This window comes from Monopterus albus, unplaced genomic scaffold (genome assembly GCF_001952655.1).
Source record: "Monopterus albus unplaced genomic scaffold, M_albus_1.0 scaffold29.1, whole genome shotgun sequence".
Classification (NCBI taxonomy): domain Eukaryota; kingdom Metazoa; phylum Chordata; class Actinopteri; order Synbranchiformes; family Synbranchidae; genus Monopterus; species Monopterus albus.
In genome coordinates, this window is record NW_018127909.1 from 798,839 (window position 1) to 818,627 (window position 19,789).

Here is a 19,789-nt window from a genome sequence, read left to right on the forward strand (position 1 = left end):
CCCCCCCCCCCCCCCCCCCCCCCCCCCCCCCCACACACACACACACACACATATCCACCACACTTCGCTCTCCCATCTGACATTGATAAATGGAGGCTTACAGAGATGACAACATCATTACTCATGTTCAGTAGCGACACCACCTAGGACAGAAAAACGAGAGAAAGAGGGAGGATGAAGGACAGGACAGGAGGAAGATGGGAAGGGAATGGGGTGGAGGAGGGAGGATGCAGTCAGAGGTGTTTGCTACAATCCAACCCAAACCACAGAACTTAACATCTCTAGAGAGTGCGATGTTGAGGTGTTCATTACTGGTGTGAAAAAGTAGAACAACTGTTGATAGTACTAGCAGCCTAGCAGACTGAAACTCATTGGTTTCCTACACAAATCCAGTCAAACTAGAAATTCTGCAGCACTGTAGGAAACAGGTGTTTTCTTTACCGTTACTCTGCTGCTCCTTTTAATAAAACATTTATTGTATATAATGTTGAAAAATAATGACAAATGCCTATTACATATTACCTGAGTTGGCAGGAATTCCTTCCAAATGACAAAAAACACCCATATTACATTTATAATGAAAATCCCATTTGAGAGGGTAAAGGTAGCAAGTTTTATTTTTATATTTTTACTTGATAATTGTTTTAAAATGTTTTGTTTTAATAATTCAGTGATTCAGTAGGGGCTGCTTTTCTGTCAACCAATCACACTAAATAGGAAAAACATTTAAAATATTAAAATAAACAAGGGTTTAGATCCTCAGCTCTGTGAGGTTGTACTACAGAGAATGTGTGTTGTAGGCACAGCGCTGCATTAATCTAATTACTTTCGTTAGTGTTGGATGCTTACGAGAATGGCACCAGCAATATACCTTCAAACCTGATTTAATAGTTAGCTGTTGACATGTGAAAATAGTCCAGAACATGGGAGCCGTCTCGACACAAATACACCTTGTAGCGCTTAGAGGGAAACCCTGGAACCCACATTTGGCATATACTGTACGTACTCTAAGCACAGTACTGTGTCTTGCAGTAGCTCAACAGAGACTAGTGTAAGTGCTGTGACTGATCTTCATTTAGGATGTTAACAAACTCACAGAAACAATGCTAAATTGCTGAGGTTCAGTAGGTACTTTATGGATGATATAGCAGATATAATGTCAGCCGTGATCATCATCTCATAGCATATCATAAATTCATGGTACATACTAATTTTATACATTGTACATGCAATATTTTCCATGATCTTTGTAGTATAAATTTTGGACATACAGTATTCAGGTTAGCCTGTTAGCATGGCAACATTGTATTGTATTGTATGTATTTGGACCTAAATCAAAGTATTGGGCAATTAAACCGATGGTGGTGCTTGATGAATAGCCAGGGAATCACCAAAGTTATTTATTACATTGTAAATTATGTTGTATATCTGCAGCAAATGTATGCTAAACCAAACAGTAGCTGTCAAGACATTTCACTAAAAAATGAACATTAAGTCTTCATGGTGGTACTAGAGGAAACGTCACGGGGGATTGCTAAAGTGAAAGGGGCATCAACCCTCTGTGCCACGTTTCATTGTTGTCCATTGTAGTGCATATGCATGCAGCAGAGAGAGGATTACAGAGGAACTCCTTGGTGGAGACAACACCACTTGTGATTCCCAGGGAAGATAATGCAAAGGAATGCTCTTAGAAGCATCTGTACCAGAGACAAACTAATGGTTCCAAAAAGTGAAACTTTATTTTCAGTGAATGAAATACACTTTGCATTCACCTATGTGCTCACATGGCGATCTCTGGGCTCTGAGTAACTGGCTGCAGAATAAAAGGTAATTTGTTATTTCAGCCCAACATTGAGCTCAACTCAAAGGGACACTCCTAGAGAAATTCCAAGGAGCCATTTTGTGACTTAAGCCAGATTTGATACAGAACAGATGTAACATCTTTCCCTCTCACAGACAACACCTGTTTTAGGACAAAGTGATTCCAAAATCCATGTGAACTAAGTGCTTAAATCTCATGCAACTTGTGTAATAATGACCACTGATGAATTTCATGATGTTCAGTCTAACTTCAATCACTCTGGGACTGTTATTAGCTGAGATATGAAAAACTAGACTTTTAACCATGACTTTTTTGATTATTTCTGTAAGATTTTGTTCTCTTATCAGACTGTAAACTATAATATTTAGGCTAGGAAGTACCCAGTAATTTTAGGAAGGTGATTTTGCATGATTAGAGATTTTAGACTTGTCTACTTTGTTTTTGTTGTAACTTCATATATTAACACAATGTATTTTAATATTTTCAGGCAACAAACTGAGCCCCATTATTTAAAATGAACAAGAAGCCACCTTTGTAGAGCGATCATTGTCTTACTGAGTTTTGAGTTGAATTGGAGGTGGGGGTTTTTTGCAAGCTTTTTGAAAGAAACCAGGTCCAACTTTTGAATGCAGGCTTCCAAGTCCAAATTATCATAGCAGCGTCCACCACTCAATCTAACTTGCAGCAGTCTAAATCCACACAGCCTATCTGACACCCAGCTAGACCAGGGAGATTCCAACCAGAGCCGGTCCAAATTTCCAGCTGTCTTCTGGGCCTGATGGAGCAAGGACTCCCATTAACTGGAGCAACTCAAGCTGTTGCTAAGCAACGAGCAAGGCTTCTGGAGCCCGCAGCTTTTAAAATTTGTGGAACACACACTACTTGGCCCTGGGCATACATGGCAAACCACAGTAGGCTAAGCTGTCTTTATTCTACCTGGCTCTATCGTTAAAGGTCAATGTATCTGGGATAGATCTTAATTTATTCAATTTTTCCTACATTTTGGCTGAATCCATTCATGATAGATGATAGAAATTTGCTGGTTTCAACCGTCACCATTCCCTTTCATCCTACAGTTAGGCCTTTGTCACTATATCATGTCTTTAGATTTTATCTCCATCGCTTATGTTCATTCAGTTATTTATTAGAGCAGTGTAGTATTGTAGTCATGTGGTTGTAGATTAGTTAATAAAATTTACAAAACCCATGTCGTTTGTCTATTTTGTTGAGAGAGTAGCTGTCAGTGTTATAGAGCATTCATTCCTTCATTGATTGAGAGATTGATTTCTTAAACTGGTTTATTAAACTGATGTGTTAATTAGACCAAAGTGTAATTATTCCACTCCAAAGATTGGTACTTCAACTGATATTTATTGGTAATTACTCACTCATAATAATTACACAAAATTTCAGTTAGTTTGCTGTAAATGAACTTGGTAATCCCTTTCTCAAGGTAAGAATACTGTAGGGTTGGGGGTGGGGAGACAATTGGCAGGGTCCCAGAATGCCTTAGGGGGAAAGCACCTAAATGGATCTCCCATAATGCCACATGGGGCAAGGAGTAAATAGTTTGGTGTGTGTGTGTGTGTGCCTAGTTCTGTTGTTGCTGTGCTGTTACCAGAGAAGGAAAATAAAAGGGAAAAAATTCAACTTCTGTCTCCGACTCCTTCTTCAAGCTAGTCTACGTTACATTGGTGTCAGAAATGGGAGGGGGAAGAGCAGCAGGAGCCGACAGAAGCGAGAAGCGGCATGGCCTGAAGCAGAATGCCCTGCCGCCGCTGCAGAATTGCCTGCAACCTCGCTCTCAGTAGGAACCCACCAAAATAATGGAGTCAGTGTTCCCTGCCAGGCAAGCCGGAGGAACTGCGGAAAGTGAAGTGGGAGACTGCTGCTTATGCACCTAGGTGGAGGTCTGTGCATCGGGTCATGGCCACTGAGCAGCGTGACCAGTCAGAGACTGGCGAGGAAGAGGCAGCCTGCCAGATCGCTGCCACACCACCACTATCACGAGGAAGTGGGAGAGCAGCCGAACAATGCCAAAAGAAGTGCTACCACTGTGGGGAGCTGGGCCACATTGCACACTATTGCCCAGCCACAATGGCCAACACCTTCTGACCACTCATCTACCCTCGACTTGTCACAGCTGTGAGTCAGCTGCTACTTGGACTGTGAACTCAATGACACAAGGTGCCGCGCTCTGGTGGGCACGAAGTCCGCTATCTCTCTGGTGTGCCTAGGGACATTGCCAGGGACTCAGGCCCAGAATGCTCACATCCTGGGAGAGAACTTTGTCCCTGGTGTGTTGTTGTGGGTGTACAGTCCTGGACGGAAGAAGGGCTTGTCCCCACAGTCAGCGAGCCAGTGGAGCGGACCCAATACTGTACTGAAAAGACTGTCAGATGTGATGTACAGGATGAGACTGAATAAGAAGAACTGGGTGATGCTCCACAGGGAAAGACTTTCACCATGCTGGCTCATGCTTCACCTGAGGGGGGAGAATCAACAACACGAGCCATCCACAAGCACCAGGTCCCTCTCCACCAGCCACCCAGGAGCCACCAGAATGGCCACAACGCCAGTTCAGGCCGCCTTCGACACTTAAGAGACTTTACTATGATTACTGTGGGAAAAAAGGCAACTTCTGTCTCTGACTCCTTCCTCAAGCTAGCCTACGTTACAATATGAAAATAATTTTCAAAAACAGTACACCATCTAAGAGCTGGATATTTTAGTCTAAAGTGGCATACCATTGCTAGTGCAAAAATGCCAATTAGCACTTTTTAAATTTAAACTTTGCAAGTTGGAAAGTGACATTGCTGAGTGATATTTGCAGCAAAAACATAATTTCTTTAGTGGAAAATTTACGTCAACTAATTGAATTGTGCAGGAGGAGAGATGGCTTGATGAACAGACACATGCTGTCTCTCTTGCTCCTCAGTGCTTAGCCAAGTTAATGACATCCAGTTTCCTCCTGTAGCCAAACGCTTACAGACACACACCATCAGCCTTGCACACACTCCGGAGGCCCTGTTATGGGCTCTAATCAGAACGACAAATGATGTGTCACAAAGAGTGGGAGATGAGAAGAAGAATCATTCACTCTCTCTCCCTCCTGGAGAGTAATAAGGTGAAGAAATGTAGCTGGAGAAATGTGGAGTGGAAAGACGTATAGAGGGGGGAGGCGAGAACAGGGGATGGGATAGTGTGGAGGGAGAGGGAGAAATGTGTGTGTGGTGTCAGGTTGATGAATGTGGTAGCAGGAGCCATTGTGGTGGTGGACGAGGAGAAGGCCTTCAGATCACAGCAGAGCAAGGCCTAAGCTGTCTCATAGTGTGAATAAAAAACCACGACCCCCCACCCCCACCACACACACACACACACACACACGCACACAGAGATCTCTAATTACCTTCATTTAAGATAGTACACATGTGTACCCCATACAGTACATACAGTATATACATGCCTACAAACATGCTTAAAGAACTGTTCACTCTCCCTCTTGACTTAAAACTAGCACATAGTTTGTATGATGACAAATGATGAGCAGCACATTGCTAGGGAGCAGCACTCATCTCTATTCTGTCTACAGGGCGCTCTCTAGTGGCTATTGGCTGAAACAACACTTCTTCTTGCTCCCTGATTTTCCAGTTTTATTATAACACAACAGCCTTTAGTGTGAATAGAATGATAATGTTGATTAAAATGTCACACCAGAGTCACAGTTCACTTGGTCTCTAGACATTAGATCCTGCAACTTAATTTGGATTAGGCCCTCTGTTGTTTATCATTAAGAACCTGATGGTGAATAGAAGAAGAGTGAAACACAAACATTAGTAACAGACTGACAGGTCTTTATCTGCTAAAGGCTGAAGTTAAGATTTTATTGTGTAGGATAGCAGGACAAAAGGATCTAAGTGTGTTTCAAGATACGGTGTCACAGTAGGAAACATGATAACAGAAGAAAAAAAAAGAAGTTTCACCAGTGGGGGCATTGCCTTGCGCATCACAGCGTAATTTTTTTAACCTTTCTTTTTGAATATTACAAAAAGGAATTTTACAAAAATATTTATTTCACATCACAGTAAGTTGTATTATAAACTGGGGAATAAAATGCTAAAGACATTGTTGTTCATCAGAAGGATCTAATGATCTCAAGTGAGACATTCTTGTGTGACTTAGGGGTACATGTTTCCAGGTGTTCTAACAAACCGGTCTCTCTTGTTCTTTCACACTGTTTGCACCTTCAACAGCACTAAAAGGCCAGAAATCTATAAAAGCAGCCCCATGAGGCTGTAATGAGGCAATGTTATAATGTGAAACTAGACAGCACTCAGAGAGAGCAACCTCCAACAAGGGGCAGCTCAGTTTCCATGGGCAAACGGTGAAGCTGTCACAGTACTGCAAGTTTGTGTTCTGCTTGTTCAACAGTTGTTTGATAAACTGCCCATACAGACACTGCTCATCAAGTTCCAACAGTGGAAACGCAGCTATAATGTGCAGCTGGGACACCAGTGTCCTTGCCAACAGACTGCTGTGCTCTGAATGAGATGTAGCTGCCTGCTAATAGAGCTATCCTGGTCACATAAGGAGCACTCACATCTGGTCTAAACAAATTACTAAATTGGCATTACTCTGATAGGTAGGCCACATATTTAAGTGGTTAATGTCAAACCATAATAAAGTGGCATAATATCAGTCCTGAAAATTATAACAGCTTTGAGCCTGGCTCAAAATCTTTGACAGTACCTTCTGGAAGAGGAATGGGGGATGGAGTTTAAAATCACTATTTGACTCCAAGAATGCTTATAAATTAATCTGCTGAAGGAAGAAAACTCTATTTAAATCAGAGTTTAATATGTATGACCAGACTTTTTTTGACAATGTAAGCATCCAATATGCAAATTACAGTGATATAGACAACTGTAGCCCAACTGATACTGGGTTTTTAAGGCATATAATGATTGAATGTGATGAATATTTAGAAGTTTAAAACAGTAAGAATGCGACAATGGTGATTTTTATAATAATAAAACAATGTGTTTGTTTGTTTTGTTTTAATCAAAACACTACAGCCTACTTGGTGGGGGGTCATTTTATGGGCTAATTGCAGTATCAACTTGCCAATACTGTGGCACTACCTAAATCTTAGTTTGGTATTTATGCACTGTAATTTCTTGTTCCTTATCAGCCAACATAAACCTATATACAGATACAGTAATCTGTATTTGCAGTAATCAAATATCAGTCCTTTGGCACATGGCTGATCTATCAGTTGAGCTCTATAGTGGAAACGTGAAGTGCACTAAAACTGACTTTTCTGCAGGAGACATCTGTCTTTCTAATAGCCTAGTTCAACTTTTATAATAAATGTTATTTGCACATTCGCGAATAGCCTAGTTCAACTTTTATAATAAAAGTTATTTGCACATTCGCGTGTTGTTTTTTTGTTGTTGTTGTTGTTTGGTTTGTTTTGTTTTGTTTTCCCAGTGCTGCAGAATATAATTCGTGTTTTGTTTTGTTTTGTTTTGTTTTCCCAGTGCAGCAGAATATAATTATAAGTATTTTTGACATGGAAGGCATAATTGAACCTTTTTGAGGAAAAATAATACAACTAACCGAAAGCAGAGTATACCCGTGTATCTCAGCATATATTAAGGGTATCTTTAGCTTCAGCATACTTTATGTGTCACACTCTTCCAGGCTCTGCCATGTAAAGTCAACCGCCCCGCTTTAAGAGGTGTCGGAACTTCCGCTCCTACGTGAAGAGGAAGTGAGATCGAACAGAAAACGGAGCAATCGAGCGGAGCGCCCAGCTAGCGTCGTCATTCAACTCTACTCGTCGGGACTACCCGGGCTAACTTTAGCTACATGTGCTGAGGTCGAGGGGGAAACTGATCTCAACCGTAACAATGCCCACGGTTACTTTACCGCCGAAAGAGAATGCTCTCTTCAAGAGGATTTTGGTGAGCTGATTGTTAAGCATTTCCACAGTGTTAACTTTCGCCAATACGGTCAGCTGACGAGTTTAGAGACCCATCGGCAGCAGTCTCGAGTGTTGGTGTAGCTCTCTGGCTGTTAGCACTAGCCTTAGATTTCTTTTAATAGCAAAATGGCACCATTGAATGGGATAGCTAGCCCGGTGTTGTGTCCCGGCCCTGATATGCGCTGTCACTCTGACCTGAAGCCAAAATTGTTGTTTATGACTTAGTTGGGATTTTAACAGACTTTTCATAGCGATTAAAATGCAGCACCACCTGGAAATGCGGTGGTGCTGGTGTAAATGACCAGACTATGCTAACTCGATTGCGAAAGGCCTCGCCGTTTTTCAAATACAACAACCAATAACGTAACGCTAGGTTCCACGATGGCTAACTCGCTAGCCAGTCGTATAACATCATACTCTTAGCTTCTGAAGCTAGTTATATAAATGCGGCATTGTTTTGTTTATAGTTGAATGCAAAGCAGGCGTATTTACTGGTATATAACTGCACGTTTGTTTTGTGCTAGACCGGGGCCATGCTAACCTTCTATTCGAGCTTAGCCAACTGGCTGGATATTTGACTTTAGCTCATCGGCTAACACTAGCCAACTAGCTAATTAAGGGAATGTTTGTAAATGTCAGTCTTAATTTGTATAATATGAGACCTCAGCCTGCACACATTACTATAACCGGGTTGAGTTAGAAAGTGTCAAACTGTTAGTGAATGTTTGAAAATGAGAGGGAATTGGAAAAGCCGATGCGATTATGCCAGCAGATCTATAGCCGCTTCCGGCCTGTTGTGCTCTGGCAGCTAGTTAGTAGCTACCCGACCATCATTTATCCATCCATCTATCTCTCTCTTCCATGTCCTTGTGTCTCCCCGTTATTTATGCATTACTTGCGCACAGCTTTATGGAAACCAGGGGTATGGTTGAATAGGTGTGGCTTAAGTCAAATTTAAATGTTTGAAGGATGTGACAGTAACTGAACTATCTGTGAACTTAGTGGGATGTGCTGCATATTAAGTCTTCCTCTTCTTCAGACATGCTCATTGGTTTGGCAGATGTGGGTTGTTAAACATCTCTGTATAGACATCTAGTTACAAACTCTCCAGGAACAGTGTGAAGTAGTCAGCAGTTTAATGTCACTAACCGGTGCAGATAAACATCCTTGTTTTGAATGTCAGGTTCTCTGCTGGGTGTTAGTGTCTGCTTCTCAGCACATTGGCACTCTACTTCTAGCATGTAAAACAGACCTGCGACCAGCACATGGTCCTGACAAGTTAGAGCCTGTTGCGGTTGTATATTTCAAAGGACTGCACTGTTGAGATTGTGTTAATGACTGTAGGAAAAAATTCTATATGATAACTCGTCAGTGGAATACAATACGGACGTTGTGACAAAATAAAAGTTAAGAAACTTAGTGAATAACTGTGTTGAGCAAGGATGCAGGACACTAAAATGAACTGCCTAATTGTTATTATTTGGGTAATTTGACAACTTTTTTTGGTACTGCAGGTTTAATTTCTGTATCAGTGTCTCTTTGCTTTGGGGTAATGTGTAGACTTCATAGGCGGCATATATCTAGCTTAGTGCTCTCATATCCAATTTAAGGACTTCACTTTAGAAAGTGAGGCAATCTTAAGGTCTTGTTTCCAGTTAAGAAGAAGTCTGAAATTATTTGGTCTCATGGAAGCTTTAGTTCTGTGACTGAGAAAACTTTGAATAAAATTACTTTCATTAACCTTTCTGCGATGAAGATGTGATAAGACTCTTGTAACAGACTCCTGGCTGTAGTCAGGAGTGGACCACGCCCCTCTTTATTTTTGCTTTCCCTAACTGGGTGCACAAATGCATTATTAGAAGAAGGTGGCGGTTTTCCAACCTCTGCATGGCAGTGGAGCTGGACTAGTTTCTGTTTTGGTCCTTCAGTGAACAGGGAGACACTTTTCCTTACTGGTTGCCTAACCTAAAATTGGACCATGCACCAATTATGTCATAAAAATTGCGATTTTCATCAACACTTTTTGTGGCAGTTTGGGTCTTAAGTGTAAACCTTTCTGCTGTATTTGAACTTGCAGAGCTACTCATTGGGTCCAACCAAGTGCCCCTAATACTTTTTATCAACAAACCATAAAACCTGTGTTTATCAGTATTACTGCTGTTAACACTGTTGGGTATTTTTAGTCAGATAGAAATTGGATAGATACTTTATGTATTAGAAATGTTTAGTGGAGATAGGATGTCTAGTTAGACTTAAATGCTTAGGCATGCTTATGAGTTTCTACAGGGTACATCTGGTCAAGGATAACTAGAGAGAAGAGTTGATGACTGTCAGCAGACAGGGTGTTTATTATTATTACGACGTGTCCATTCACACATTGATTTACTTCATGTTTTGACTACTGCTATGGCCAGCTGCAAAGCTGGCAACAGAGATGTCTCGGTTGACGTTTCTGTGTAGTATGGGGCTAGCCCAACCGAGGGGATATAATGTATAGGCCTGGTGGGTTCAGGGTCTTTCATCTTACATCTGCCTGCGAGCAGTTTGGAGGTGCAAGATACTTGAGCGTGTAATGTTAATTTTACCTGTGATCCTTTGAATAAATCAGTACTGTTTTGTAGTTACTTGGAGTGCCTCATCTCTCAGAGTCAGTATGGTAAAAAGTACGGGGTACAACAACACTTTTCAGGCCTGTAAAGTTTAATGGGCGATGTGTAGTGTCTTGGTATGTGACAAGCCTTCAGTCTCATGGATGCAGTTCTTAAAACATCACCTACATGCTATAATTTAATTTCACAAATACCTGTAGCAACATGTCCACACCAAAGGGGAGCCCCTTATATCTTCAGTAAGTTAAGTTAAGTTGAGTGGAACTAGTAGTAGAGTTTTAAGTGTTAAAGTGGTTTGTCACGGACTATCTAGTATATTATGTAGACTGGACCTTTAGGCTGTCACACAACTATTGTTTAATACAGTCACAAATACTTCTCTTTTTTTCTGATAGCTTAAATATTTCTGACAAGGTGCTGCAAAGGTCTGAAAAATCTTGTCATCACGAATGCCTTAACTATTTCTAATGTAATAAAATAAGTTGACACCCCAGTACAGAGTGAAAAGTAGTAGAATTTGGCACCTTTTCCATCTTTCGTTGCCCCTCCTCTAATGTGAACACTTTCAGTGTGTAACCACATCTTGCTTGTCACTTTCTGTGTCAGCATGACAAATGTGGCATCAGAGCTTGGAAAAGGTTTTGGGATGTCCCTGCATCTGACGTCTGCCTCTGCAGCTTCTTGCAATGAGCCCTGCTGCGTAGAAATGCAGCTCTGACAGACTGTCACTGTAACTTGGCGGGCGAGTTATTTTGGGGGAGCCAGAGAACATGCTGGATAAGCACAGCTGGTGGTCTTAATGTTGCTAAAATTACATTAAATGCACAGTACGGTTTGTCTGTGTGTGTGTAGTAGCATCTGAGTACTTGCATAATGCATGCGAGACTTTCTGAACTCATTTGTGTTAGACGGTGCTGACATAGCATTGCCTGTGTTAGATTGTGTGTTACAATGATAACATTTCCACGTAATTATTTTACCTTAAAGTTTTTAATAAACAAAAGAAACATAACTCATAGCAATCAAGCTTATGAAATTAGTTTAAACTCTTGGAGAACTGGGAGCTTATGTAACTACATAGTGGAGCAGGGAGAGGGAGCGCTGGGTGGAGCAGAGTGGACTGTTTTGGAGTTTCATGTAATGCTACCTTAAGTTACAATCTGTAGCTTCAACTGTAGTATTCTTAAAATAAAGAATTTTAAGGATTGGGATTTAGTAAATTTATTAGTTGGTGCATAAGAATCAGCTCTGTTAATAATTCTGACACGTTTTTATACTTAAAAAATAAAAGATTTGTTTTATAGATGTTTCTTCGTATTTCCACACAGTATAATATGTATGGAAGTATGACCGAGCAATACAACATACATAATGACTTTAGGTGCAAAATGCTTTTAGTTTTATGTAATATAGCAATCGATTTTGCTATTTTAGTTTTAATGTAATTTATTATGCCTTTTCCAATAGAACTTATGATTTATTATGATAGCCAAAAATGTGTTTTTGTCCACTTTATGCCAACATTAATCATGATTTGTTACAGAATTTTGATTACTTTAGCTAGCATACATAAATTTAGTTTTACTTGTATGTAATAAGTAAAACTAAATTAATCAGAAGCTACCATAAATCTTTCCCCAGCCAAAAAACATCTCATCAGCAAACATTAAAAATTACAATACATTTGATGCATTACAAATACCATTAACATACAAAATAAACAAATTTGCTATCAAAGTGAGGCACCAAAGTTGACGTTGCCACAGACGAGCAGAACAGCATCCATGTGGCGTCCCTGGCGTCCAAAATGTGGCGCCTAAATCAGCCAAAGCAGCGTGAGGTACTGACTGATGCTTCTTTTTTTTTTTTTTTTTTATAAATATTAAGGCCAAGTCTATAGGCTGGGGGTTCAGATTAATTCAAATAAATTGCGTGTCAGTTCGAACATATTCAAACACCCTTCTGGAGGGTTGTAACGGACTTGATGCTGGTATCAGTATTGGTGTGTCCCGAGGGTTTTTGGTGTGTGTGTCTACCAAGTTGGAGCCTATTGTTAGTTTTTCAGTGATGGGGCAAGAAGTTATTAAAGTTTTTGTGCAGTGCTTAGACCGTATACGTGTTTTTTGGCATGCTGACTGTAGAATGAATCAGGGTATCGGAGTACTGAGCTGGACCAGACATTTTCATCAGTCCAGCAACCGGTTTTAATGTAATGTAGTTTTGATTCTGTATACGGAGAGAAATTTGTCATTAAATCAGGTTTGTGTACATGATGACAAACTTGTGCCACTGACTGAGTGTATATATATCTGTGTGTCTAAATTCTTCACAGTTAGCCCCAAACACCTCTGAATAGATGGTCTTTCTACATATATGCAGACGTTTTCACCAACATGCACAGTTGTTTCACACTGTTGTTTATATGTGCAGTTCAGCTGCAGTGCAGGGTGTAAGTGACTTGCCTGAGAAGACATGAGCTTGTTTCTTTTGTCCTCTAGCCCTATGTCTTTGCTAGTGCTGTAATCCTCCACTTCATCCACCAGTGAATTGCTTGCAGTTTCCTAACTGACCTTGGCACCTGTATGTGAAGTTGACGTCATCTTTTTTTTTCACAATTATTGAAGTTGGCTGTGAGGACTTGCCCTCTGCCAGTTTTTCTCTCTCTCTCTCTCTCTCACTCACACACACACACACACACACACACACACACACACACTGCGTATCATCTCTGATAGTCAGTGATCTGCTTATAAAGAGAGGTGGCGTACTGTCAATTGTGCAGTTGTATACCTAAATATATGTAACTTGAGGACGAAACTCCTGTAATTTCTTGATGGTGGTTTTAATGCTTTTTGTAATGTCTTAATTAAAAAGTAGAAAGGTGATAAAGTGTGTTTCAACATTAAGCTTTACTGTGTGGCAAAGTATATTATATGTGTTTATGTTTTGGGGATCATTTGAAATAATGTATACATATGCACTACGTTGTCTGACATTGTCGCATATCTGTTTAATTAATTTAGTAAATAAAACAATTGCCTTGGAGCACCAGGTCTCTTTGTGGCATACTGACCAGAATAGAATGTAATTATTGTGATCCATTATTTATTCATAAATCATTGGTCTTGAGTCTAAAGAGTGAATTCTCCATACAAGGACTTTTATCGCTTCACAACAGAAAGGAACAAGGAGAGCAGAACTGAATTTTATGTAATTTAATAATCTAAATAAACAAAACAAAATTAATACTGATGCTGTTTAAATGGCAAGCAATGATAGAACAGTGCATGCAAAGTAAGTAGGAAGACAGGAAATGCACTTAATCTGGTGGTAGCTGAAGCAAAAGGGCATGTAAGGAAGGCAACATCTGGAGACTTCTTTTGGACTACTTTCTGTTCATCTCTACTGGAACTTGGATTGCACAGTTTTTAAAGGGCAGCACCTTGTGGGGTTGACCGCAGCTTTGGTGTTCTTGCGCCAGCCACACCCAGAGGGCAAGAGGAATGGATAACTTAAACATTATCAATAAATTAAAGAATTCACCTAACAAGTGTCACTTCTATATACAAGCAGTTTCTCTCTCACCATAACTTGACATAAAAAATGTGGTGAATAAGAATATCTAATAATGTGTTGAAAAGAATGCTTTACTAAACAGTAGCATAGGCAAACAAGTAAGTATAAGCATCTCATTCATGCACGAAATGCTTACTAAGTTGTCTAAAGTATGGTGGTTAGAAGTGTGTTTTTTAGATTTCCTTCACATCCAGTAAATTCTGCTAAAGTGAGTTTTAAGTGTTGAGGGTTGGGACAAGGCTGTGAACTTCAATACGAGTGTTACTCTTTCTATGACTTTCTTTGAGATTGCGCTTTTGGATTAATGAGATTTCGCTCTCATTCCTTTGACAGCGATGTTACGAACACAAACAGTACAGAAACGGGCTCAAGTTCTGCAAACAGATCCTGTCCAACCCCAATTTGTTCAAAGACTTGAAAATGTAGAAGATGTGAAAAATCGTAGAACAGACAAGAGGAGCAGTAAAGACGTCTGCTCTCGCTTGCAACCCGGAACTGCACACTCCCAAGAATGAAAATGATTGGTTGAGATATGGAACAGTTTGGACTGATTTTACCTAATAAGTTGTGGTGAGATGAAATTATAGATAATAACCTATGGAAAAGAAAGTTATTAACTGTAAATGAGGTGGAATTGTGAACGACTGGACAGCAGAATTTAACCTGATCCCTGATCAGGTTTGGTTCGCCTCAGTCGGTGTTCCAGAACAGCATGGGTGGCTTCTCCCTGGGGTGTTCTCGGTCTCCAGCTGGTATAGCAGCAGGGTCCACTGGTCAAAGTTAGGGTATTTGTTCTGTTGTGCATGCAACAAGTGATGGGTCTGGGTCTTAGGAGTCTGGTTCAGCTAGCATCATTGGAGATTGGGAGATGTGGAAGTGAATTAGAATTTGGATGCAAACATACTAATTAAGTGACTAGAGAAATGAAACTTAAGCTAAAACTATAGATTTTGGAATCGCAGAGCTTGACTTGTGAAGAAGAGTTAAAAAGGGAATTAAAGTCTTGCATGCAAAGTAAGTAGGAAGACAGGAAATGCACTTAATCTGGTGGTAGCTGAAGCAAAAGGGCATGTAAGGAAGGCAACATCTGGAGACTTCTCTTGGACTACTTTCTGTTCATCTCTACTGGAACTTGGATTGCACAGTTTTTAAAGGGCGCAGCACCTTGTGGGGTTGACCGCAGCTTTGGTGTTCTTGCGCCAGCCACACCCAGAGGGCAAGAGGAATGGATAACTTAAACATTATCAATAAATTAAAGAATTCACCTAACAAGTGTCACTTCTATATACAAGCAGTTTCTCTCTCACCATAACTTGACATAAAAAATGTGGTGAATAAGAATATCTAATAATGTGTTGAAAAGAATGCTTTACTAAACAGTAGCATAGGCAAACAAGTAAGTATAAGCATCTCATTCATGCACGAAATGCTTACTAAGTTGTCTAAAGTATGGTGGTTAGAAGTGTGTTTTTTAGATTTCCTTCACATCCAGTAAATTCTGCTAAAGTGAGTTTTAAGTGTTGAGGGTTGGGACAAGGCTGTGAACTTCAATACGAGTGTTACTCTTTCTATGACTTTCTTTGAGATTGCGCTTTTGGATTAATGAGATTTCGCTCTCATTCCTTTGACAGCGATGTTACGAACACAAACAGTACAGAAACGGGCTCAAGTTCTGCAAACAGATCCTGTCCAACCCCAATTTGTTCAAAGACTTGAAAATGTAGAAGATGTGAAAAATCGTAGAACAGACAAGAGGAGCAGTAAAGACGTCTGCTCTCGCTTGCAACCCGGAACTGCACACTCCCAAGAATGAAAATGATTGGTTGAGATATGGAACAGTTTGGACTGATTTTACCTAATAAGTTGTGGTGAGATGAAATTATAGATAATAACCTATGGAAAAGAAAGTTATTAACTGTAAATGAGGTGGAATTGTGAACGACTGGACAGCAGAATTTAACCTGATCCCTGATCAGGTTTGGTTCGCCTCAGTCGGTGTTCCAGAACAGCATGGGTGGCTTCTCCCTGGGGTGTTCTCGGTCTCCAGCTGGTATAGCAGCAGGGTCCACTGGTCAAAGTTAGGGTATTTGTTCTGTTGTGCATGCAACAAGTGATGGGTCTGGGTCTTAGGAGTCTGGTTCAGCTAGCATCATTGGAGATTGGGAGATGTGGAAGTGAATTAGAATTTGGATGCAAACATACTAATTAAGTGACTAGAGAAATGAAACTTAAGCTAAAACTATAGATTTTGGAATCGCAGAGCTTGACTTGTGAAGAAGAGTTAAAAAGGGAATTAAAGTCTTGCATGCAAAGTAAGTAGGAAGACAGGAAATGCACTTAATCTGGTGGTAGCTGAAGCAAAAGGGCATGTAAGGAAGGCAACATCTGGAGACTTCTTTTGGACTACTTTCTGTTCATCTCTACTGGAACTTGGATTGCACAGTTTTTAAAGGGCGCAGCACCTTGTGGGGTTGACCGCAGCTTTGGTGTTCTTGCGCCAGCCACACCCAGAGGGCAAGAGGAATGGATAACTTAAACATTATCAATAAATTAAAGAATTCACCTAACAAGTGTCACTTCTATATACAAGCAGTTTCTCTCTCACCATAACTTGACATAAAAAATGTGGTGAATAAGAATATCTAATAATGTGTTGAAAAGAATGCTTTACTAAACAGTAGCATAGGCAAACAAGTAAGTATAAGCATCTCATTCATGCACGAAATGCTTACTAAGTTGTCTAAAGTATGGTGGTTAGAAGTGTGTTTTTTAGATTTCCTTCACATCCAGTAAATTCTGCTAAAGTGAGTTTTAAGTGTTGAGGGTTGGGACAAGGCTGTGAACTTCAATACGAGTGTTACTCTTTCTATGACTTTCTTTGAGATTGCGCTTTTGGATTAATGAGATTTCGCTCTCATTCCTTTGACAGCGATGTTACGAACACAAACAGTACAGAAACGGGCTCAAGTTCTGCAAACAGATCCTGTCCAACCCCAAGTTTGCTGAGCATGGAGGTAATCAGTGGAAGATGCATGCATGCAAATGTTTTCTTTAAAGGCCAACATGCATCCCTCACTGTCCACTTTTCTCACTGCAGAGACCCTGGCGATGAAGGGCCTGACCCTGAACTGTCTGGGGAAGAAGGAGGAGGCCTATGAGCTGGTGAGAAGAGGCCTGCGCAACGACCTCAGGAGCCATGTCTGTATCCTGGTGATATCACTTAACATTTCTGACTTTCAGCAGTGATTTTTTGCAAAACGGGTAAGTGTGTATGAGAGTGCTGTCACAGGACCTTGAGATGCCACACACTGTGTAGAGGAGGTCTCGTCTCCAAGGAGCACAGTCAGCGCATCCTCTCTGTGATGCTCAGTTTCTCCCTGTCTCCCTCTCTAACTCCCAGAGTGAAGGCTGTGCACATTTTGCGGCAGATAAGTGCTATCTCGGCCTAATCCCTGCATTAAGTCAACCTATCTCTGAGCAGACAACCTGCTGCCTTCTTTTTAGCTTAACAAGTCAATTGTTATCTTGAGTCTGGCACAAAACCCGTCATTGGTTAACTGTGCATTGTGAGTGATGTATGAAGTACTTTGTTTTAAAAGTTATTTTAATTAATAGTGGGTGATATTGAATATTTCGGGGTACTTATCACTTAAGAAAACTGGGTAAGCATTTGCATTATTACATCAAGCACATTTGGATGATTGTAAACACATTTTAGCTCATTTTTGGATATTATTTTTGACTATTTTCTCTTCCTGCTCTGTTTACATCCCTCTGTCTCATGGATAAAATGCTATTAATAATACAATTCATATGAAATAAATAAGTGATTTATTGATGTACATCCAGAGTAAGAGCTGTGTGTGAATCACCTTTAAGTGATTGAAACATTATGACTCTTTCAAAGCAGTTGTTCACTGTAACAGGACAGGTTTATTTGGGCCCCAGTTAACTTCACTACCTCTGGACGCTTCTCTACACCTGTCTGATATGGCTAACGTCCAATCGTACAGAGGGACTATGGTGGCATGTTCCTTAACTTCCCTTGCTTCCAAGGCTGGCATGTGTATGGCCTACTGCAGCGCTCGGATAAGAAGTATGATGAGGCCATTAAGTGTTACCGCAACGCTCTGAAGTGGGACAAGGACAACCTGCAGATCCTCCGAGACCTGTCCCTGCTGCAGATCCAGATGAGGGACCTGGAAGGCTACAGGGTGAGAACTGACAGAGGGACTTGAGGTCAATGGGGTGTTTTGCTTGTTTTTTGGTGAAATGATAATTGAGAAATATGTTTTGGATTATCATAATGACAACCTACTGGGAGGTCAGAGCACATCCACACCTTGCTGTGAGAAGCAGAGTTTAGAAATGTGGCAACTTTTCTTTTTGATGCAAGAAGAAACAGGCCTAAAGTGTTTGTGGAGGAAAAAACTGAGTACACACTCCAATCTGTCACTGTGCCTGGTCCAGGATGCAGTGTCGTGCTGATTTGGAAAGGACAGAGCGACTCAGCAGGCATATATCAGGTTGCAGTCAGTCTTGATGATGTAGAGCAGGTCTCCTGGGACTCAAGCTTTAGAAGCTTATTTACTGAGAGGTATGAAATGCTAAGATGACAGTCTGGTTGACAGGATGAGACAGGGAAAGGGAGAGGCTCTGGGTCTTTTTTTATTTTATTTTAATCCAGCTAACAACATCCTGGTGTCAGTACCATGAATCAGCAAAATACCAGGTGCTGCCATTCGTCAGTCTCACTTCGAGTTTATCTCCACAGCCACATGTCACATTTAAAACTTTTCAGACTGCACGTGACAATTGTCATACATAGTCTGTCTTTTTCTCACCCTGTTAATCTTATTTGAAGCATGTCTGAATAAACCTTTGTGCACATTTTCTCTTCTACAGGAGACGAGGTACCAGCTGTTGCAGCTGCGTCCAGCACAGCGGGCATCTTGGATCGGCTACGCCATCGCCTATCACCTTTTGGAAGACTACGAGATGGCCGCAAAGATCATTGAAGAGTTCAGGAAAACACAACAGGTTAGACACAATTAGACCTTCACAACACTCTTACAGAAAGACTGTCCTTTTAATCCTTCATACAGTAGAACAGGTAATATACAGTATGATCTTATGCTCAGAACACAGAAGGTGGTGTAGCAGCAACCCATGAACATTAAGCTTTTTTGTATTGTTTACAGTGGGTACGGAAAGTATTCAGATCCCTTAAATTTTTCACTCTTTGTTATATTGCAGCCATATGCTAAAATCATTTAAGTTCATTTTTTTCCTCATTAATGTACACACAGCACCCCATATTGACAGAAAAACACAGAATTTTTGATATTTTTGCAGATTTATTAAAAAAGAAAAACTGAAATATCACATGGTCGTAAGTATTCAGACCCTTTGCTGTGACACTCATATATTTAACTTAGGTGCTGTCCATTTCTTCTGATCATCACTGAGATGGTTCTACACCTTCATTTGACTCCAGCTGTGTTTGATTATACTGATTGGACGTGATTAGGAAAGCCACACACCTGTCTATATAAGACCCTACAGCTCACAGTGCATGTCAGAGCAAATGAGAATCATGAGGTCAAAGGAACTGCCTGAAGAGCTCAGAGACAGAATTGTGGCAAGGCACAGATCTGGCCAAGGTCACAAAAACATTTCTGCTGCACTTAAGGTTCCTAAGAGCACAGGGGCCTCCATAATCCTTAAATGGAAGACGTTAGGGACGACCAGAACCCTTCCTAGAGCTGGCCGTCCGACCAAACTGAGCTATCGGGG

The 19,789-nt window shown here is 40.7% G+C and overlaps 1 protein-coding gene across 1 annotated transcript in view; it reads left to right on the top strand.

Annotated features, from left to right (window-relative positions):
• Positions 1-7,566: 7,566 nt before the first annotated feature.
• Positions 7,567-19,789, top strand: part of naa15b (N-alpha-acetyltransferase 15, NatA auxiliary subunit b) — a 23,287-nt gene continuing 11,064 nt past the window's right edge. The window contains exons 1-5 of the mRNA XM_020596196.1: positions 7,567-7,788; positions 16,923-17,007; positions 17,091-17,195; positions 18,050-18,207; positions 18,899-19,033. Of these exons, the coding sequence (XP_020451852.1) occupies positions 7,735-7,788; positions 16,923-17,007; positions 17,091-17,195; positions 18,050-18,207; positions 18,899-19,033 (537 nt within the window). The 5' untranslated portion in view covers positions 7,567-7,734. The remainder of the gene's footprint in view (positions 7,789-16,922; positions 17,008-17,090; positions 17,196-18,049; positions 18,208-18,898; positions 19,034-19,789) is intronic.